General features: G+C 44.3%; 1 protein-coding gene across 1 annotated transcript; it reads right to left on the reverse strand.

The window, feature by feature from the left end:
- Positions 1 to 241: 241 nt before the first annotated feature.
- Positions 242 to 13,631, reverse strand: LOC132586473 (zinc finger protein 135-like). The gene is made up of 7 exons (XM_060258563.1): positions 13,465 to 13,631; positions 9,967 to 10,435; positions 9,616 to 9,730; positions 6,663 to 6,782; positions 5,876 to 6,001; positions 3,752 to 3,874; positions 242 to 2,811 (listed from the first exon to the last, which is right to left on the reverse strand). Exons 2-7 carry the CDS (start codon positions 10,375 to 10,377, stop codon positions 1,034 to 1,036), a joined length of 2,673 nt encoding a protein of 890 aa, XP_060114546.1. The 5' UTR covers positions 10,378 to 10,435; positions 13,465 to 13,631; the 3' UTR covers positions 242 to 1,033.
- Positions 13,632 to 16,497: the final 2,866 nt, after the last annotated feature.

Raw genomic sequence — 16,497 nt, forward strand, 5'->3', positions numbered from 1 at the left:
CTGGTCATAGAATGTTAATGTTGTGCTTTCCAGTGAGACATGATGAGCTCTCCCCAGAAATGATTGAGTGGATAGAAAACTTATACATCAGTATTTTGGAGGATCACTCAATCAACCAGCATACCTATTCCATAAACTTGGTTATGTATTTTATATTATATACTTCCTGTGAGTAACTCTGCCATATGATAATAAATGTTTGTGACAATGTATGTCTGTGAACAGCTCTTTCTGTAATAAATTTCCATAACTTAAAAGTATATTTGTTGTATAAAGAAACACAAACAGCATATTTAAGATTGCTACAACAAAGACTCTGATCCAAATTTACAAGCAAAAATTCAGAGCAAGATACGCCAGTTATCAAAGCCTGTTAAATAAAGGAAATATTGTAAGGCTGTTTGATTACTGAGTAAAAATAATATTGTTAATTGGATTTGCATACATCCTTTTTAAAGTTTATACCCCTGGTACGCACATGGCATTACATTCTTTCATATACATGGCCCAGCTTGAAAAAAAAATGACATTTCTGTCAGATTTTGCCCTCATAATAAATGAATTTGACAATCAGAGTTAAGTACTCATATGGTTGCTCCTTATAGGGGCTCTTAGATGCTGTTGAAGAGCCCCACTTTGAGAGAATCTCTACCCACACTCTGAGCATTCAAAGGGCTTCCCCTCTGAATGGCTTCACGGATGCTCTTGAAAATGGCCCCTCTAACTGAACCTCTTCCCACACTAAGCATTCAAAGGGCTTCTGCCCTGTGTGGGTTTGTTGATGCTGTTGAAGAGCACCATTCTTGTTACATCTTGTTCAAAATGCTTCTCCCCTGTATGGGTTAGTTGATCCTGTTGAAGAGCGCTGTTATAACTGAATCTCTTCGCACACTCTGAGCATTCAAAGGGCTTCTCCCCTGTGTGGGTTCTGAGATACTATTGAAGATTGCTACTCTGATTTAATCTCTTTTCACACTCTGAATATTCAAAGAGCTTCTCCACTATGTGGTCTTGATGCTTATGAAAATGTCCACTATGACTGAATTTCTTCCCACACTGAGCATTCAAGGGGCTTCTCCTCCCCTGTATGCGTTTGTTGATGCCACTGAAGATTGCTACTTCCACTCAATCTATTCCCATACTCTAAGCATTCAAAGGGCTTCTCTCCTGTGTGGGTTCGTTGATGCTTTTTAAGAGCGCCGCTCCGACTGAATCTTTTCCCACATTCTGAGCATTCAAGGGGTTTATCCCCGGTGTGGGTTCGTTGATGCCGTTGAAGATTGCTACTGCAAGTGAATCTATTCCCACACTCTAAGCATTCGAAGGGCTTCTCCCCTGTGTGGGTTCGCTGATGCTTTTTAAGAGTGCTACTATGACTGAATCTCTTCCCACACTCTGAACATTCAAAGGGCTTCTCCTCTGTATGGACTTGTTGATGCAGATGAAGATTGCTAATCCGACTGAATCTCCTTCCACACTCTGAGCATTCAAAGGGCTTCTCCCCTTTGTGAGCTTGTTGATGCTGCTGAAGAGTGCTACTCTGACTGAATCTCTTCCCGCACTCTGAGCATTCAAAGGGCTTCTCCCCTGTGTGGGTTCGTTGATGCTGCTGAAGAGTGCTATTTTGACTGAATCTCTTCCCACACTCCGAACATTCAAAAGGCTTCTCCCCTGTGTGAGTTCGTTGATGCCGCTGAAGATTGCTACTGCTGCTGAACCTCTTCCCACAGTCTAAGCATTCAAAAGGCTTCTCCCCTGTATGCGTTTGTTCATGCCGCTGAAGATTGCTACTATGAGTGAATCTCTTCCCACACTCTGAGCATTCAAAAAGGTTCTCCGCTGTGTGGATTCGTTGATGTTGTTGAAGAGTGCTACTATGACTAAATCTCTTCCCACATTCTGAACATTCAAACGGCTTCTCTCCTGTATGGTCTAGTTGATGTAGATGAAAACGTTCAATGTGACTATATCTCTTCCCACACTCTGCACATTCGAAAGGCTTCTCCCCTGTGTGGGTTTGTTGATGCCGCTGAAGATTGCTACTGCGACTAAATCTCTTCCCGCAATCCAAGCATTCAAAAGGCTTCTCCCCTGTATGGGTTCGTTGATGCCGTTGAAGACTGCTACTGTGACTGAAATTCTTTCCACACTCTGAACATTCAAAAGGCTTCTCCCCTGTATGGATTTGTTGATAGTGTTGAGGAGTGCCACTCTGACCAAATCCCTTCACACTCTCTGAGGATTCAAAACGTTTCTCTCCTCTGTGGATCTTTTGGTGCACATTGAATTGTGATCTGTATCTGAAGGACTTTCCACACTGAAAGCATTTATGTTTCTTCATTATACTGTTCTTTTGGAAGTGTACTTTATGCTTTCTTCCATCAGAGAACGCCATTCCAGTCTCTGAGCAGATATACAGCTTTTCTCCTAAGTTAATCCTTTGGTGATGAACAAGATCTGATTTCTCTGAGAAGCTCTCGCCGCCTTCGGAGAACCTGTGAATCATGGTCTTTCCACCCTCCAAAGACTGATGGGTCTTTTTTCCACTGTGCATTTGTAAATAGACATGATATGGGATTTGATCTGAGACATTCATTCTGCACTCCAAGCCCTTGTCTGTTTCCCCCACCATGTGAATGATTTCATGGAAATCTGCTCCTTGGCAAGGGATGCGTCTACCCATCTTCTTGATCATGTGGCTGCCTTTCTGCCTCTGTGGTCTTCCTTGATTCCTAAAGTTTCCCCTCACCTCTTCATTCTTGATTTCATCAGGCGGTAGAAGATGCAGTTCCTCATCCCTCTGATCATTCCCTGTTGGAATAAAGAGATGCGATGAGAATCCATACAAAGAAGGTCTAATCTGCACCTGAAGTTCCATAAAGATTGCAACGATTTCAGTGGTTTCTTCCTGCTGAACACTGAAGCTTCCATTCATATACACACTGAAAGTACATTACACCTCCTGCATCAGAGATGTTTGTTTCAGACTGACCTTTTCTAAGGCTCCCTAATTCTGTGATTTCTTAGACGTGAAATAGGAAAAAATACATTTTTGGATGGAGGTTTGAACTAAAGCCTCCTTTCTGAGTTTAAAAGGCTTTTTATCTCTAAGCAGAGAGCAGTCAAGAGACAACGGGATAATCAAATTCTCTTCCCCTATCCCCTCTGGCTCACACTTTTTAGTCTTAGGTTCTGAATCAAACTTTGCTGGTCATAAAGGTGCACTTGACTCCTTCTTTGTTCTACATTTTTGTCTTAGCTCAGGGAGGATGATCCCAGAGCACATAATTTATGCAGTAGCTCACAGCTTTAATGCCAGTAGCTCACAAAGTAGAATTTTTGCTCACAAGACTCTGCAGCTTAGAGGGAACATTGGTCCTGACCCTCTCAGTGGGCAATTCTTACAAAGGTCCTGACCAGAGAAAGAAAAAAGTCCCTCCAGGTTCTGAGGAAATCCTACATGGTAGGGTGGAAGAGAGCCTGCAGGCTGAGGTAGAACCATTCTGCCAAATGGAGGAAGGACCGTTTTGTGACTGAAGCTGTTTCTGCACTCCAAGCAATTATACAGTTTCTCCTCTAAGGGAAATGCTGTCTGTGAAATGTCATTCATTCTCTGACTGAAGGTCTTTGCAAAGGACACACTTTCATTTCCCTTTTCCCAGTAGTTAATTCTCTGATTCATATGCAGGCCTTTCCTCCCTTTTTTCTGACCGTTCTTCTTCGCAAGGAATGGGCTTATCCCCCTTCTTACCTGAGGGGCTTTCCTCCTGCCACTGTGGTCCATCTCCATCTCCAAAGTTTCCTTCAGCATCTTCATTCTTGACATTTTCCAAAGAGAATCCCTGGAATTCCCCAGCTGTCTCCTCTACATCTGCTGCTTGATTAAAGAAAGAGTTCCCATCAGCACCAAGGCAAGAAGTCAGGTCCTGCTCATGAATGGGTGAGCAATGGGGTGAGCTTGCAGGGAGAGTGGGATATACAGTATGTCACAGAAGTGAGTACATCCCCTCACATTTTGTAAATATTTAGGTATATCTTTTCATTTGACAACACTGAAGAAATGACACTTGGTTACAATGTAAAGTAGTGAGTCTACAGCTTGTATAACAGTGCAAATGTGCTGTCCCCTCAAAATTATGCAAGACACAACCATTAATGTCTAAACTGCTGGCAACAAAAGTGAGTACACCCCTAAGTGATAATGTCCAAATGGGGCCCAAGTAGCCATTTTCCCTCCCTGATGTCATGTGACTTGCTAATGGTACAAGGTATCAGGTGTGAAGGGGGAGCAGGTTATCGCTCTCACTCCCTCATACTGGTCACTGGAAGTTCCACATGGCACCTCATGGCAATGAACTCTCTGAGGATCTGAAAAAATGAATTGTTGCTCTACATAAAGATGGCCTAGGCTATAAGATTGCCAAGACCCTGAACTGAGCTGCAGCATGGTGGCCAAGATCATACAGCGGTTTAACAGGACAGGTTCCACTCAGAGCAGGCCTCGCCATGGTTGACCAAAGAAGTTGAGTGCCAGTGCTCAGCGTCATATCCAGAGGTTGGCTTTGGAAATAGACGTATGAGTGCTGCCAGCATTGCTACAGAGGTTGAAGGGGGGCGGGGTCAGCCTGTCAGTGCTCAGACCATATGCCACGCACTGCATCAAATTGGTCTGCAGGGCTGTTGTCCCAGAAGGAAGCCTCTTCTAAAGATGATGCACAAGAAAGCCCGCAAACGGCTTGCTGCAGACAAGCAGACTGAGGACATGGATTTCTGGAACCATGTCCTGTGGTCCGATGAGACCAAGATAAACTTATTTGGTTCAGATGGTGTCAAGCATGTGTGGTGACAACCAGGTGAGGAGTACAAAGACAAGTGTGTCTTGCCTACAGTCAAGCATGGTGGTGGGAATGTCATGGTCTGGGGCTGCATGAGTGTTGCCGGCACTGGGGAGCTACAGTTCATTGAGGGAACCATGAATGCCACCATGTACTGTGACATACTGAAGCAGAGCATGATCCCCTCCCTTCGGAGACAAGGGCCGCAGGGCAGTATTCCAACATGATAATGACCCCAAACACACCTCCAAAATGACCACTGCCCTGCTAAAGAAGCTGAGGGTAAAGGTGATGGACTGGCCAAGCACGTCTCCAGACCTAAACTCTATTGAGCATCTCTGGGGCATCCTGAAATGGATAGTGGAGGTGCACAAGGTCTCTAACATCCACCAGCTACGTGATGTCATCATGGAGGAGTGGAAGAGGACTCCAGTGGCAACCTGTGAAGCTCTGGTGAACTCTATGCCCAAGAGGGTTAAGGCAGTGCTGGAAAATAATGGTGGCCACACCAGATATTGACACTTTGGGCCCCATTTGGACATTATCACTTAGGGGTATACTCACTTTTGTTGCCAGCAGTTTAGACATTAATGGCTGTGTGTTGCGTAATTTTGAGGGGACAGCACATTTACACTGTCATACAAGCTGTAGACTCACTACTTTACATTGTAGCCAAGTGTCATTTCTTCAGTGTTGTCACATGAAAAGATATACTTAAATATTTACAAAATGTGAGGGGGTGTACTCACTTCTGTGACATACTGTAAATCCAATGAATCAATCAATCCTTGGCCAGATCTTCTTTCCTCTGAAACTCAGCCACTGTCACACCCTATCCCTGCCAGGTCCTCCCGTAGATGATATCATGTTCTGCCTATCCCTCCCCTCCCTCTTGATGTATTCCGAAGTGGCAAAGGTTCGTTCCCCCGCTGTTCCCATTTGATAGTGCCATACGGCTGATTAAATAACAAGAAATTATCAAAACATCCCATCCTGCAGAGTATGTCCTAGATGTGATGAAAGCTTAACTCTCCTCTTACCTGTGTGACTTTCCTCCTGCCACTGCAGTCCATCTCCATCTCCAAAGTTTTCTTCAACATCTTCATTCTTGACATTTTCCAAAGAGAATTCCAGGAATTCCCCAGCTGTCTCCTCTACATCTGCTGCTGTAATAAAGGAGTTTCCATCAGTGCCCAGGCAAGAAGTCAGGCCCTGCTCATGAATGGGTGAGCACAGGGCTTCTTATGTAGAAAAAGCCCAGCAGGAACTCATTTGCATATTAGGCCACACCCCTGACATCACCATTGCTTCACACAAGGCTTTTTTTTTTGAAAAGCCCAACAAGAACTCATTTGCATATTAGGCCACACCCCTGACACCACTATTGTTTCACGCAGGGCTTTTTTCAGAAAAAATCCAGCAGGAACTCATTTGCATATCAGGCCACACACCCAGATTCCAAGCCAGCCAGAACTGCATTCCTGTGTGTTTCTACTAAAAAAAAGCTCTGGGTGAGCAATGGGTGAGCTCGTGGGAAGCGTGGGATATAAATCCAATCAATCAATCAATCCTTGGCCAGATCTTCTTTCCTCTGAAACTCAGCCACTGGTCACACCGTATCCCTGCCAGGTCCTCTCGTAGATGATATCATGTTCTGCCCATCCCCTCCCCACCTCCCTCTTGATGTACTTCAAAGTGGCAAAGGTTCGTTTCCCCACTGTTCCCATTTGATAGTGCCATACAGCTGATTAAATAACAAGAAGTTATCAAAACATCCTGTCCTGCAGTGTCCTTCTAGATGTGATGAGAGCTTAACTCTACTCTTACCTGTGTGGCTTTCCTCTTGCCACTGTAGTCCATCTCCATCGTCTTCTTCAACAACTTCATTCTTGACTTTTTCCAAAGAGAATTCCCGGAATCCCTCAGCAGTTTTCTCTACATCTGCTGCTGGAATACAGAAGGAGCTTCCATCAGCACAAAAAGCCAAGCTAATACCCAGTCAGGCCCTGCTCACAATCTTCTTTCCTGCAAAATTCAGCTGCTGGTCACACCTTTTCCATGGCAGGCCATCCTATAGAGCTGATTTCATATTCTGCCTATCCTGCCCCTCCCCACCCCCCTCTATTTGTACTTCAAGGGTGAAAGTGGCAAATATTCATTCCTCTCCACTTCCCACTTGACATAACGTCCACCTCTTTTGATTCCATGCTCTTAACGATTAAATACAAGAAGTTATCACAATGTTCAGTCCTGCAACTACATGGAAAGTATCCTTCTAGATGTGATGACAGCCTAGAAGGAGCTGGTTTTCAGCCTCCCAAAAATACATGTTTGCTATGGGACAGGTAGAATCCAGGCGCTCACAACGTGAACCCCATCATTTTTGAAGAAATGCCACGTGTTAGGGAGACAAGTAATGACCAATGAGAAAAGCAACCCTGTAGGGTAGGGCCACTAGCATTCAGAGCCATTTTCTTATTATCTTTGAGCCATTCTCTGGGTCTTGACTAATGAGCAGCCATGTCTGAACCATCCAGACATTTCTGCCTTACATAGAAGCACAGAGTCAGCTTCTCTCACTTGAAAAAAATGTATCTTTTGTAAGAGACAGCCAGAAGACTAGCTTTCTAGGCCTCGAGGTCATTTTGTGGTTAACTAAAGGACACAGTAGAAAAAGGCTCTCTGGAAGTCCACTCTAGAGGAACACACAGTGCCGAAAACTCCAGATGTGACTCCAGAAGAGTCTGTCCTGTTCCATCCTCCCCAAACCCTTGCAACACACAGCCAGCATGCGGATACGCATGTGATCAGCCTGACCAGGGTAATGGAATGAAAGTGTGGGGAAGTTAGTTTGGCAGCCCCTTAGAGCAGCACAGCATTGTCATCATTCTCAACCCTCTTCCCTGGGGACAGGGGGAGACAGTGCTGGCCAGCCTCAGAGAAACCCAAGCATTGGGGCACACTGATTGGACAGGTACACCTGGTTTTTTCTCTGTGTGTGTGTGTGTCTATTTTTCTGTGGCAGATGCTTTCCTGCCTCAATGGGGTGGAAGGGACTTAATCCTTGGGAAAGAGTTGTTTTAGGGGAGGGACGGTGGCTCACTGGTAGAGCATCTGCTTGGGAAGCAGAAGGTCCCAGGTTCAATCCCCGGCATCTCCAACTAAAAAGGGTCCAGGCAAAGAGGTATGAAAAACCTCAGCTTGAGACCCTGGAGAGCCGCTGCCAGTCTGAGAAGACCATACTGACTTTGATGGACCAAGGGTCTGATTCAGTATAAGGCAGCTTCATATGTTCATACGTTCACTTGCTTGCTTCTTGGGGAAATAGGAGGTGGCTATGGTGCTTTCTCTATCCTGTTGTGGCTCAACCAAGTGCGCTTCAACGGAGAACTTGACTGTTTACTGGGTTGATAGAGTCAGTGGGAATCTCTTCAATAGCACATGGTCCCTCCCCCTTGGGGTGAGAACTGATCCCCCTTCACTGTGTGGTTTGGCTGAAGCTGGCTTATTTTGGGTTGCAGTTTTAACTGGTGGGACTATCGAGGTAGAACAGCTCCAAAGAGAGTACTCAAACCCATGTCTGCCTAAGGAAGGAAGGAGACCACAGTAGGGAAGGGTTGATGTGCCTTTGGCCTTGTCCAGCAGGGCTGTTCTTAGGTAATCCCTCCCTCCCTGAAATACCCAGTATTTAACAATAGTGTAGCCCCTCGACAGCCACAACTGAACTCAGCCCCAGAAGGAGGGCAGTGAGACATGCCACCGACAGGTTTCAAACTTCTGTGAGACTTGAAATGTGCCCTGTGAACTCTGGAGCTGAAAAGGTTACATCATCCCTGCTGGATCAGAACAAAAAAAAGGGGCCGGAAATCAACACTCAACAACATATCGTCAGGACATCCAGCTCCTAATACTGACAGGATTTCAGCCCAGCAGCTGATAGTCTGGAAACTTTAAGGTACTACTAATGGGGCTCCATGGCATCAGCTGATGCTCTGACTTTACATCCAGGTATTCGGCCTGATGAGACATCAACAGGACATCACTTCCACCCCATTCTCCTTCCTCAACCTCATGGAGGAGGCCAGGCTATGGCCTGTCTTCCTCATTCCAGTATCCTCTTTTTGACTCTGGCCTGCAGAAAGCCCCCGAAAAGCCTTTGAGCATGGTCTGAGAAGCCCAATTACTGGCCTCTGGCAATGCGTTTTCAGAGGTATGCCACCACAGAACATGATTTTGTGTGTGTAAAGGGTGTAAAGTGCCATTAAGTCACAACTGACTTATGGGGACCCCCCAGTTATTCAAGGCAAGAGATGTTCACAGGTTATTCAAGGCAAGAGATGTTCACAGGTGGCATGCCATTGCCTGCCTCTGAGTAGCAACCTGGACGTCTTTGGTGGTCTCCCTTCCAAGGACTAACCAGGGCTGATCTTGGTTAGCTTCTGAGATCTGATGAAATTGGGCTAGTCAGAGCCATTCAATTCATGGAGGTTCCATCTTTCACCACGGCTAATAGCTGCCCCCACTTCTGTCTTTCTTTCCTTTTTTTGAGCCACCTTGAGTCCCTTCCTAATGGAAGGAAAGTGAAATACAAATATTTTAATTAATGTAAACAAGGAATGGAATTGCCTTTCATGAATCTGTCTGCCCCCCCTTCAAGTGAGTGGCCATCCTGTGGAACTACATCTTGTGGCACCCAGAAGTCGAGTGTGCATAGTGAGCTGGAGTATTCAATTTTTCTCCTGCCTCAAACCTTCTACCCAATGACACGAAGCTCCTTTACCACTTGAAAGGGCATCCTGGGCACGCTTTTGGGCATGTGCCCTCAGTCTTTCCTCTGATGGAGCTCCTTCTGCCTCATAGACCTTCACTTCCACTTTTGCAGATGATCCCCAAACCTGAAACAAGTTAGAGAGATTGGTAAGAGGAGAAATGGAACAGGCTGAGGAGATGGATCCTGCCCCACTCCCAGAGTCCTCATTCCTGCACTGACCAGCAGAGCGGGTTCAGTCACAGGGCCATGAATGTGGGTTCAGTCTTCTTCCCAAGCTAGTGAATTTTCTAAAGGTAGAAATATTTGGCAAGGAAGTCTCAGGATAAGGTCACTGCTGGAACTGAGTGGACACTCCCTCACCTGCTCTGCCTGCCTCTTCTCCTCTGCCTGGTTCAGAAGGAAACCTTCAGCCAGGACCACTGCTTGGGAACTGGTCTCTGGCTCCCATCCTCTGACCCAGCACTGCATGTCCTGGGGCAGGATGGCCAGAAACTGCTCCAGAATCACCAGGTCCAGGATCTGCTTCTTGGTGTTCCTTTCTGGTTCCAGCCAGTGGTTGCAAAGTGTATGAAGCTGGCTGCAAACCTCTCGGGGTCCATCAGCTTCACGGTAGCGGAACTGCCGGAAGCATCGGTTACGTGCATCTGCAGTCATCGAATCCTGAGACAAGATCTCTGCCACTCCTCTTTCCCCATATTCCATGCCACTCCCAACCTGGGAGGGATGAGGACTTTTCCTTGATCTCTTGCCTATTCCAGGTCCTTCTTCCATCTCCTTCCCTTTCTCGTGGGTTGCCTCTGACTGTGGAAAGATACCTTTACTCACGTGGCTATGAAGAGGAAGAGAAAAGGAAATCAAAAAGGCAGGAAGAAACCAAAAGACAATAGAGCTACATCACTGACCCTGGTCAAGAGACACCAAAAGATTTGCCCAATGGATCAGAAGGAGTGTCATTGTTGCAGTTTGCAGTTCAGGACTAATGTATATTATATATCAAGCTTTGTTAGATATATCTGTTTGGTCCTTCAGGAAATCATCTGTATTTGGCTCTTCAATAGTCTGCTGTGGATGATACGATTTTGACTTTAAATGACTGGGGAATTAGTCTGTCCTAGGGGATACATTTAAATGAAAACTGGAACCTTGGATAAAGTGACTATTAGTTTCTATTAACTCCTCAATAGGTTGGAAATGTTGGGCAATAGCTCTGTCCAAGCAGCCAGCAGAGGGGTTCTCCAGCCTCCCCACGTCAGGGCAGAGGGGCTGCCTGGATGTAAGGGAGCAGGAGGAGGCAGTGAACCCCCAGGGAAAGGTCAGATGAGGGACTGGAAACACTGGCTCAAATGCATGGCATGTGAAGGAGCCAATTGGCACGAATGATTCTTCTCCTCCTGATCAGACATGGGACTCCTTTCCCTAAGACCTCTCTGTCTGAGAACTCTCCTAAGAGTCCTTAGACATAAACTATCAAAAACTAAAGTTATAGTAATCTGTAAAGGTGTTCCATTTTGTCAGCCAGTTTGGTGTAGTGGTTAAGTGTGTGGACTCTTATCTGGGAGAACCGGGTTTGATTCCCCACTCCTCCACTTGCACCTGCTAGCATGGCCTTGGGTCAGCCATCGTTCTGGCAGTGGTTGTCCTTGAAAGGGCAGCTGCTGTGATCCATAAATCCAATATCATCTTCTTCCTCTTCTTTTGGAATATGGATGGCCATTTAATTGAACAAGTTAACAACGTTAACACATTTCAGTACCTCGGGTTTTTTTCCCTCTTATAATATGTCATACGACTGCTGTGATGAAGTTAGCATCTGTACATTCAGCAGCCCTCTTGAGGTTCTCTGTTGTCTTTTGGCAACTATTTGCCAGCTGCAACTCAGGCATAAAGCCAAGGCAGTTCCATTATTACTATCTGAGGTAACTATTGCCAAAGTTAATGACAAATATGATTCCTGTTTAATTTCCTTTTTGCACTCCATTTCTAGTTTACTAACATATAACTCTGGTCCAGAAATTCAGTTGGAATTTGCAGAACCATCATTAGAAGCTAAAGCCTGGATGGCAACATTCAGTGTTCTTTTGAAGCAGGAACTCCTTTGCATATTAGGCCACCCCTGTTGTAGCCAGTCCTCCAAGAGCTTACAGGGCTGTTAGTACAGGGTCTACTGTAAGCTGCAGGAGGACTGGCCACATCAGGGGTGTGTGGCCTAATACACAAAAGAGATCCTGCTACAAAAAAGCTCTGGAAACATTTATCTTTAGATTAAAATATCTTCGTTCTTCAGAGGAATGTTACTTACACTTATATGTCAAAGATGGCTTTTGGAGTTCTTGGCAAAGATTAGTTGATGATAGATTGCAGAGACTGAGCTTGTCTTTTGTGTCTTTAAAGCAAATGGAATATGCCTCTGCATGTAAATTGATTAAATCCAGGGTGTTACACTTTAATAAATGGAGCACCTGCTGTAAAGCACAAAGGGTATGCTCCTTGTACTATCAGCGTTTCCCCATTCCAAAGACTATGCCTTCATACTATAAATTTTTAACTGTTCCCCGATACAGAATACTCCTCAGATGGATTAAGTGTTTTACCATTGAGGGAGTTAGCAAGCAGGTTCCTAGGCATTCCCTTTTCTGAATGATTTTGCGACTGTAAATCAGAAACTTACTTGGCACTTTTTATTGACTGTAAGAAGTAGGAATTCACTACAGATAAATGGATTATAGTACACATTCAGAAGTGGGGACATATCTCAAAACATGAAGGAGTTACAAAACTTCTAGCTGATACTGATCTGCAGAAATATTTTTATATTATACTTTGTACTTAGTATTTCTAGTTGAGTGTATTATTGAACTGAATTATTTTGTATTATTGGACTGTATTATTCCATACTATATCGAATTTGTTTGGTTATGACCCACTGGTCTGTGAACGTGAAGTATAAAATAAAGAATAAAGGAAAGAATGCCTGGCTGAGAATTTATTTTAATATACAAAACTCAGATCCTATCTCTCTGTCCCCAAAAGGACCACCAATACAGCTAACTAATTTATTTTTATTTTATTATATTAAAACATACATCAAAAATCACACTTTAAAGCCACTGAGAGTCATCAGCTGAGCCCCTGTATTAAGTTTGAGATGGATGCAGCATAACAATAGGGTCTCAGTTCATTACTATAGCATCCCACAATTAAGACGGATATATCTGCCCATCAATCTCCAATTCTGATATATTTATGTTTCCCCCCCTAGAATTAAATCCAACAAATGGTAATCTTTCACACATACTGTGTGGCTCTCGAAGGCCCTACTACCCCATTAGCTGGCTTAGAGAAGGTATTTGTCTCTTTAAATCACTTCTCCAAGCCAAGCCAGTGGGCATCTTGGAGAATGCATTTAAAGTGACTTTCTTTCCACCTCTCCCCCCTCCATCTTCCTTCCTTCAAACATCTGATGTTCATGTCTTGTGGCTCTCAAACATCTAGCATTTATTCTATGTAGCTCTTACGTTAAGCAAGTTTGGCAACCCCTGATATAAACCAAACTTGTTATTCCCGTTTGGTCCTGGAATCTGCTAAACGTCTTCATTACGCTGTGCACTAATTTGCTGCTCACTCTCTCTGCCTACATGAATGGACTGGTGACTTCCATTTCAACGCATCTGAATTAACTGTGAATGCACACGAAAACCTTTGACTAAAACTTTGTTGGTCTTAAGGGTGCCCCTGGACTCGGACTTTGTTCTGCTGCTTCAGACCAACTCGGCTGCCCTCCTGAATTTGGACATGAGAGTTAGCATCCCTCTTTCCCAAAATTTAAGAGCTTATACCTTCCCTCGCTCCGAATATTACCTGTGAGGAGACCTCCCCAGGATCTGGCTGTACGACTTTCCGGCCGCTGTTACCTAGCTGAAGCCCCTCGTGGTCACTACGGCGATCCGGAAGCCAAGCCCTCCCGCACACATCACAAAAACAGGAAAAGAGCCTTTCAACTTCCGCCCTCTTCCTTGTTCGGCCACTCTAGGAAACAAGTCGCTTGGTTTAACTCCTTCAGTGGTAGATGCAAGTGGGCGGTGTGTTGGTCTGAAGCAGTAGAACAAAGTAGGAGTCGAGTTTCACCTTTAAGACCAACAAAGTTTTATTCAGATGATAAGCTTTCGTGTGCTCTAAGCACACTTCATCAGACGAGGAATCAGGTACAGTGAGCAGAGTGACGTATAGCTGGTAGGCAGTGGTTTAGAATAAAAAATAGTACAAATTTAAGATCCAATGACAGAATAGTAAAATTAACAAATTGAACAAACCTTTGATATGGGTAGCATGAGCAAGCAATAAAACAATTCTCACATTTTGACATATTACTGTTTAATCTGGGAAAAATGAATTTATGTGCAAAGAGTGGAATGGATGCAATTAATCCTTTCCACCAGGGATCATTTTCCTGAAGTTCAAGGACCCCTTGGCTGGTCCTGTTGGAGCTCCTGATATCAGAGGGAGAGTTCTACTGGAAGGAAAGGAAAGGCCCCTGTGCAAGCACCAGTGGTTTCCGACTCTGGGGTGACGTTGCGGGGTGGTTTGCCATTGCCTTCCCCAGTCTTCTACATTTTCCCTCCAGCAGACTGGGTATTCATTTTACCAACCTCGGAAAGATGGAAGGCTGAGTCAACCTTGGGCCGCCTACATGATTCCAGCTATCCCTGGAATTGAACTCAGATCGTGAGCAGAGAGTTCAGACCACAGTACTGCTGCTTTACCACTCTGCGCCACGGGGCCCTTAGTTCTACTAGCGCAGTGTATAAATGCTGAGATTGTTGAAGGTTCAGGAACAAAGGAGGAAGGAGCTTCTCTGAGGGCCTCGTGGGCTGGCAAAGGAAGAGTGTATGCCATGTTCTTTTGTATTTTATTTATTTGATTTGATTTATATCCTGCCCTCCCTGCAGGCTCAGGGCGTTCTGAAAAATTACTACAGTGTGGAAGAAAGAAGAGAGACCTGCTCACCACACAAGTATTGCTCTGAGTCAGTGGTAGACTGGCCAGGGTGTCAGCTTGCCCGATGGCCAGTGGGTCCCCTTAAACGTTAGAAAATATGTTTAAAATGTTAAATGACCTTTTAGTAGCTTGAAAATATAATAGAAGTTCCAATATTATTACTGTGATGCAACTAAAATTTACATAGTATTACTATTTAAAGAGGGAAAAAATAAAATCATTTTTGAGGATATTTTATATTTAAGTATATAATAAATAACTTTGATTTGGGTTATGTTAGGCTGACACATACATTATATAGGCTTGAATCTTTACTATTGTGACTGCACAATGAAGCTTAGCTGGGAATCCTAGCCTGGGATCGTGATGTGCAGTCGGTGTCAACTTATTGAGCTATTGCATACATTGCAAAGACAGTAAAAAATTGTCATTGCATCCCAGCTCCTTTTATTTTTCCTCTTAGGCAGTATGTGTGTTTCCCGCATGTGCTATGTATGTATGTTTTAAATCTTTGTCCTTTTTTTTAATAAAATACCTTTCTGGTTATCCAGCCTGGTTTATTTGAGTGTTCTCAGGGAACAAGCTCTGTAAAACATTGGTGGACATCTAGTTACCCCCCATCTTATCGGTCTCCAATTATGCTATTTCCCCCAATAAATTAGGAGACATTCCATTTGGGTAAAATTTTATTCTTATTAAACATGTATTTAAAAAAAATCACCTAGTTAATATGGGGAGAGAGGGAAAGAGCCAGAGCTTCCTTTGCCCAGTTCCCTGGATCCCATGGGAGAATACAAAGAAAGCACCTTTAAGACCAACAAGTGCTAATGTTTTAAGCATATCTGAATTGTTTTTTTAAAAAAAACTTTAGTCGTGTTTTTCTGTGTCCTTTAAAAAGTTTATATCTCTGCTACCTAATCTTAAATAGGTACACACATGGCCTGGCCTGGCAAAGTCTCATTTATGTAATATCCGGCCCTCATGAGTTTGACACCCCTGGCCTAGAGGGCCTGGGGAAGCCTACCTCAATTGGCTAGTAGGCTTACATCTCCCAGGATCCCTTCTCTCCCTCTGATTGGGTGAAAGCAGTTTTGGAAGGAAACTGGCCCGGAGGTGGATGGGACCTGGGAGGAGAGGATAATTAGACCTGACTAGAAAGGGAGGCTGGTTCTCTCTAGGATGCTTAGAGAGAGTTTTTCAAGAGAGTTTTTCTCCTCACCTGGAACTGGGTTGAGTTCACACAATAGAAGCAGGGAATGCTAAGATAGTCGTGTTAGGGTTGTTTGATTTCTACCATCTGTACTGTTTTTCACCATCACACCAAAATTATGGTTTATAACCCACAGTTTGGTTGAGCACTAAGGGTAAAACTGTTGTTGTTGAACTGCTTGGGTCCTCAAGTCTCTTTGGTCACAAATAAAAGATTTTGCTGATAAGGAAGGCACAAGGGTTGGGTGGGTTGCTCTGGGCCCTCCCAGGCAGACTTTACCAGAGTGGTGGCAGCCAGTAGGAAAAAATAAAAAACCCTCTCTGGTGTGACATGAGGTCACACAGAAGTCCAAAGGTCAAATGCCAGAACAACAGAGGCTAGCCCAAATGAGCATAACCTTAAAGGATACTTCCAGGGCAAAAAGTATCCTTAAAGGATACTTCCAGGCTACCATACAGGAGCAAACTGTTTGGCACAGTGCTATATGACTGAGATGAACTTTACTAAGAGACAGATGTGATCCAATCCAGAACTCACTTCCTAAGTAACCAAGGTTGTTAAAAGTACTGTGGTTCTTAAAACTGTTGTTAATAATAGATGTATCTATAAAACATATTTCCATTGATGTGTTCTTGCGGCTCTTAATATAGTGGACTGCATGAAATATGCTTTTGAACTATCTGTTA

This window comes from Heteronotia binoei, chromosome 17 (assembly GCF_032191835.1).
Source record: "Heteronotia binoei isolate CCM8104 ecotype False Entrance Well chromosome 17, APGP_CSIRO_Hbin_v1, whole genome shotgun sequence".
NCBI classification, from domain to species: domain Eukaryota; kingdom Metazoa; phylum Chordata; class Lepidosauria; order Squamata; family Gekkonidae; genus Heteronotia; species Heteronotia binoei.

Bases quoted from the DNA above. Each gene is read 5' to 3' on its own strand.
- LOC132586473 (XM_060258563.1), bottom strand. From the start codon at position 10,377: ATGGAAGAAGGACCTGGAATAGGCAAGAGATCAAGGAAAAGTCCTCAT. The intron at 6,783-9,615 runs GTAAAGGAGCTT...TCTGTATTCCAG, and splicing joins CCAGGATGCCCTTTCAAGTG to CAGCAGATGTAGAGAAAACT. The intron at 3,875-5,875 runs GTAAGAGGAGAG...TTAATCAAGCAG, and splicing joins GCAGGAGGAAAGTCACACAG to CAGATGTAGAGGAGACAGCT.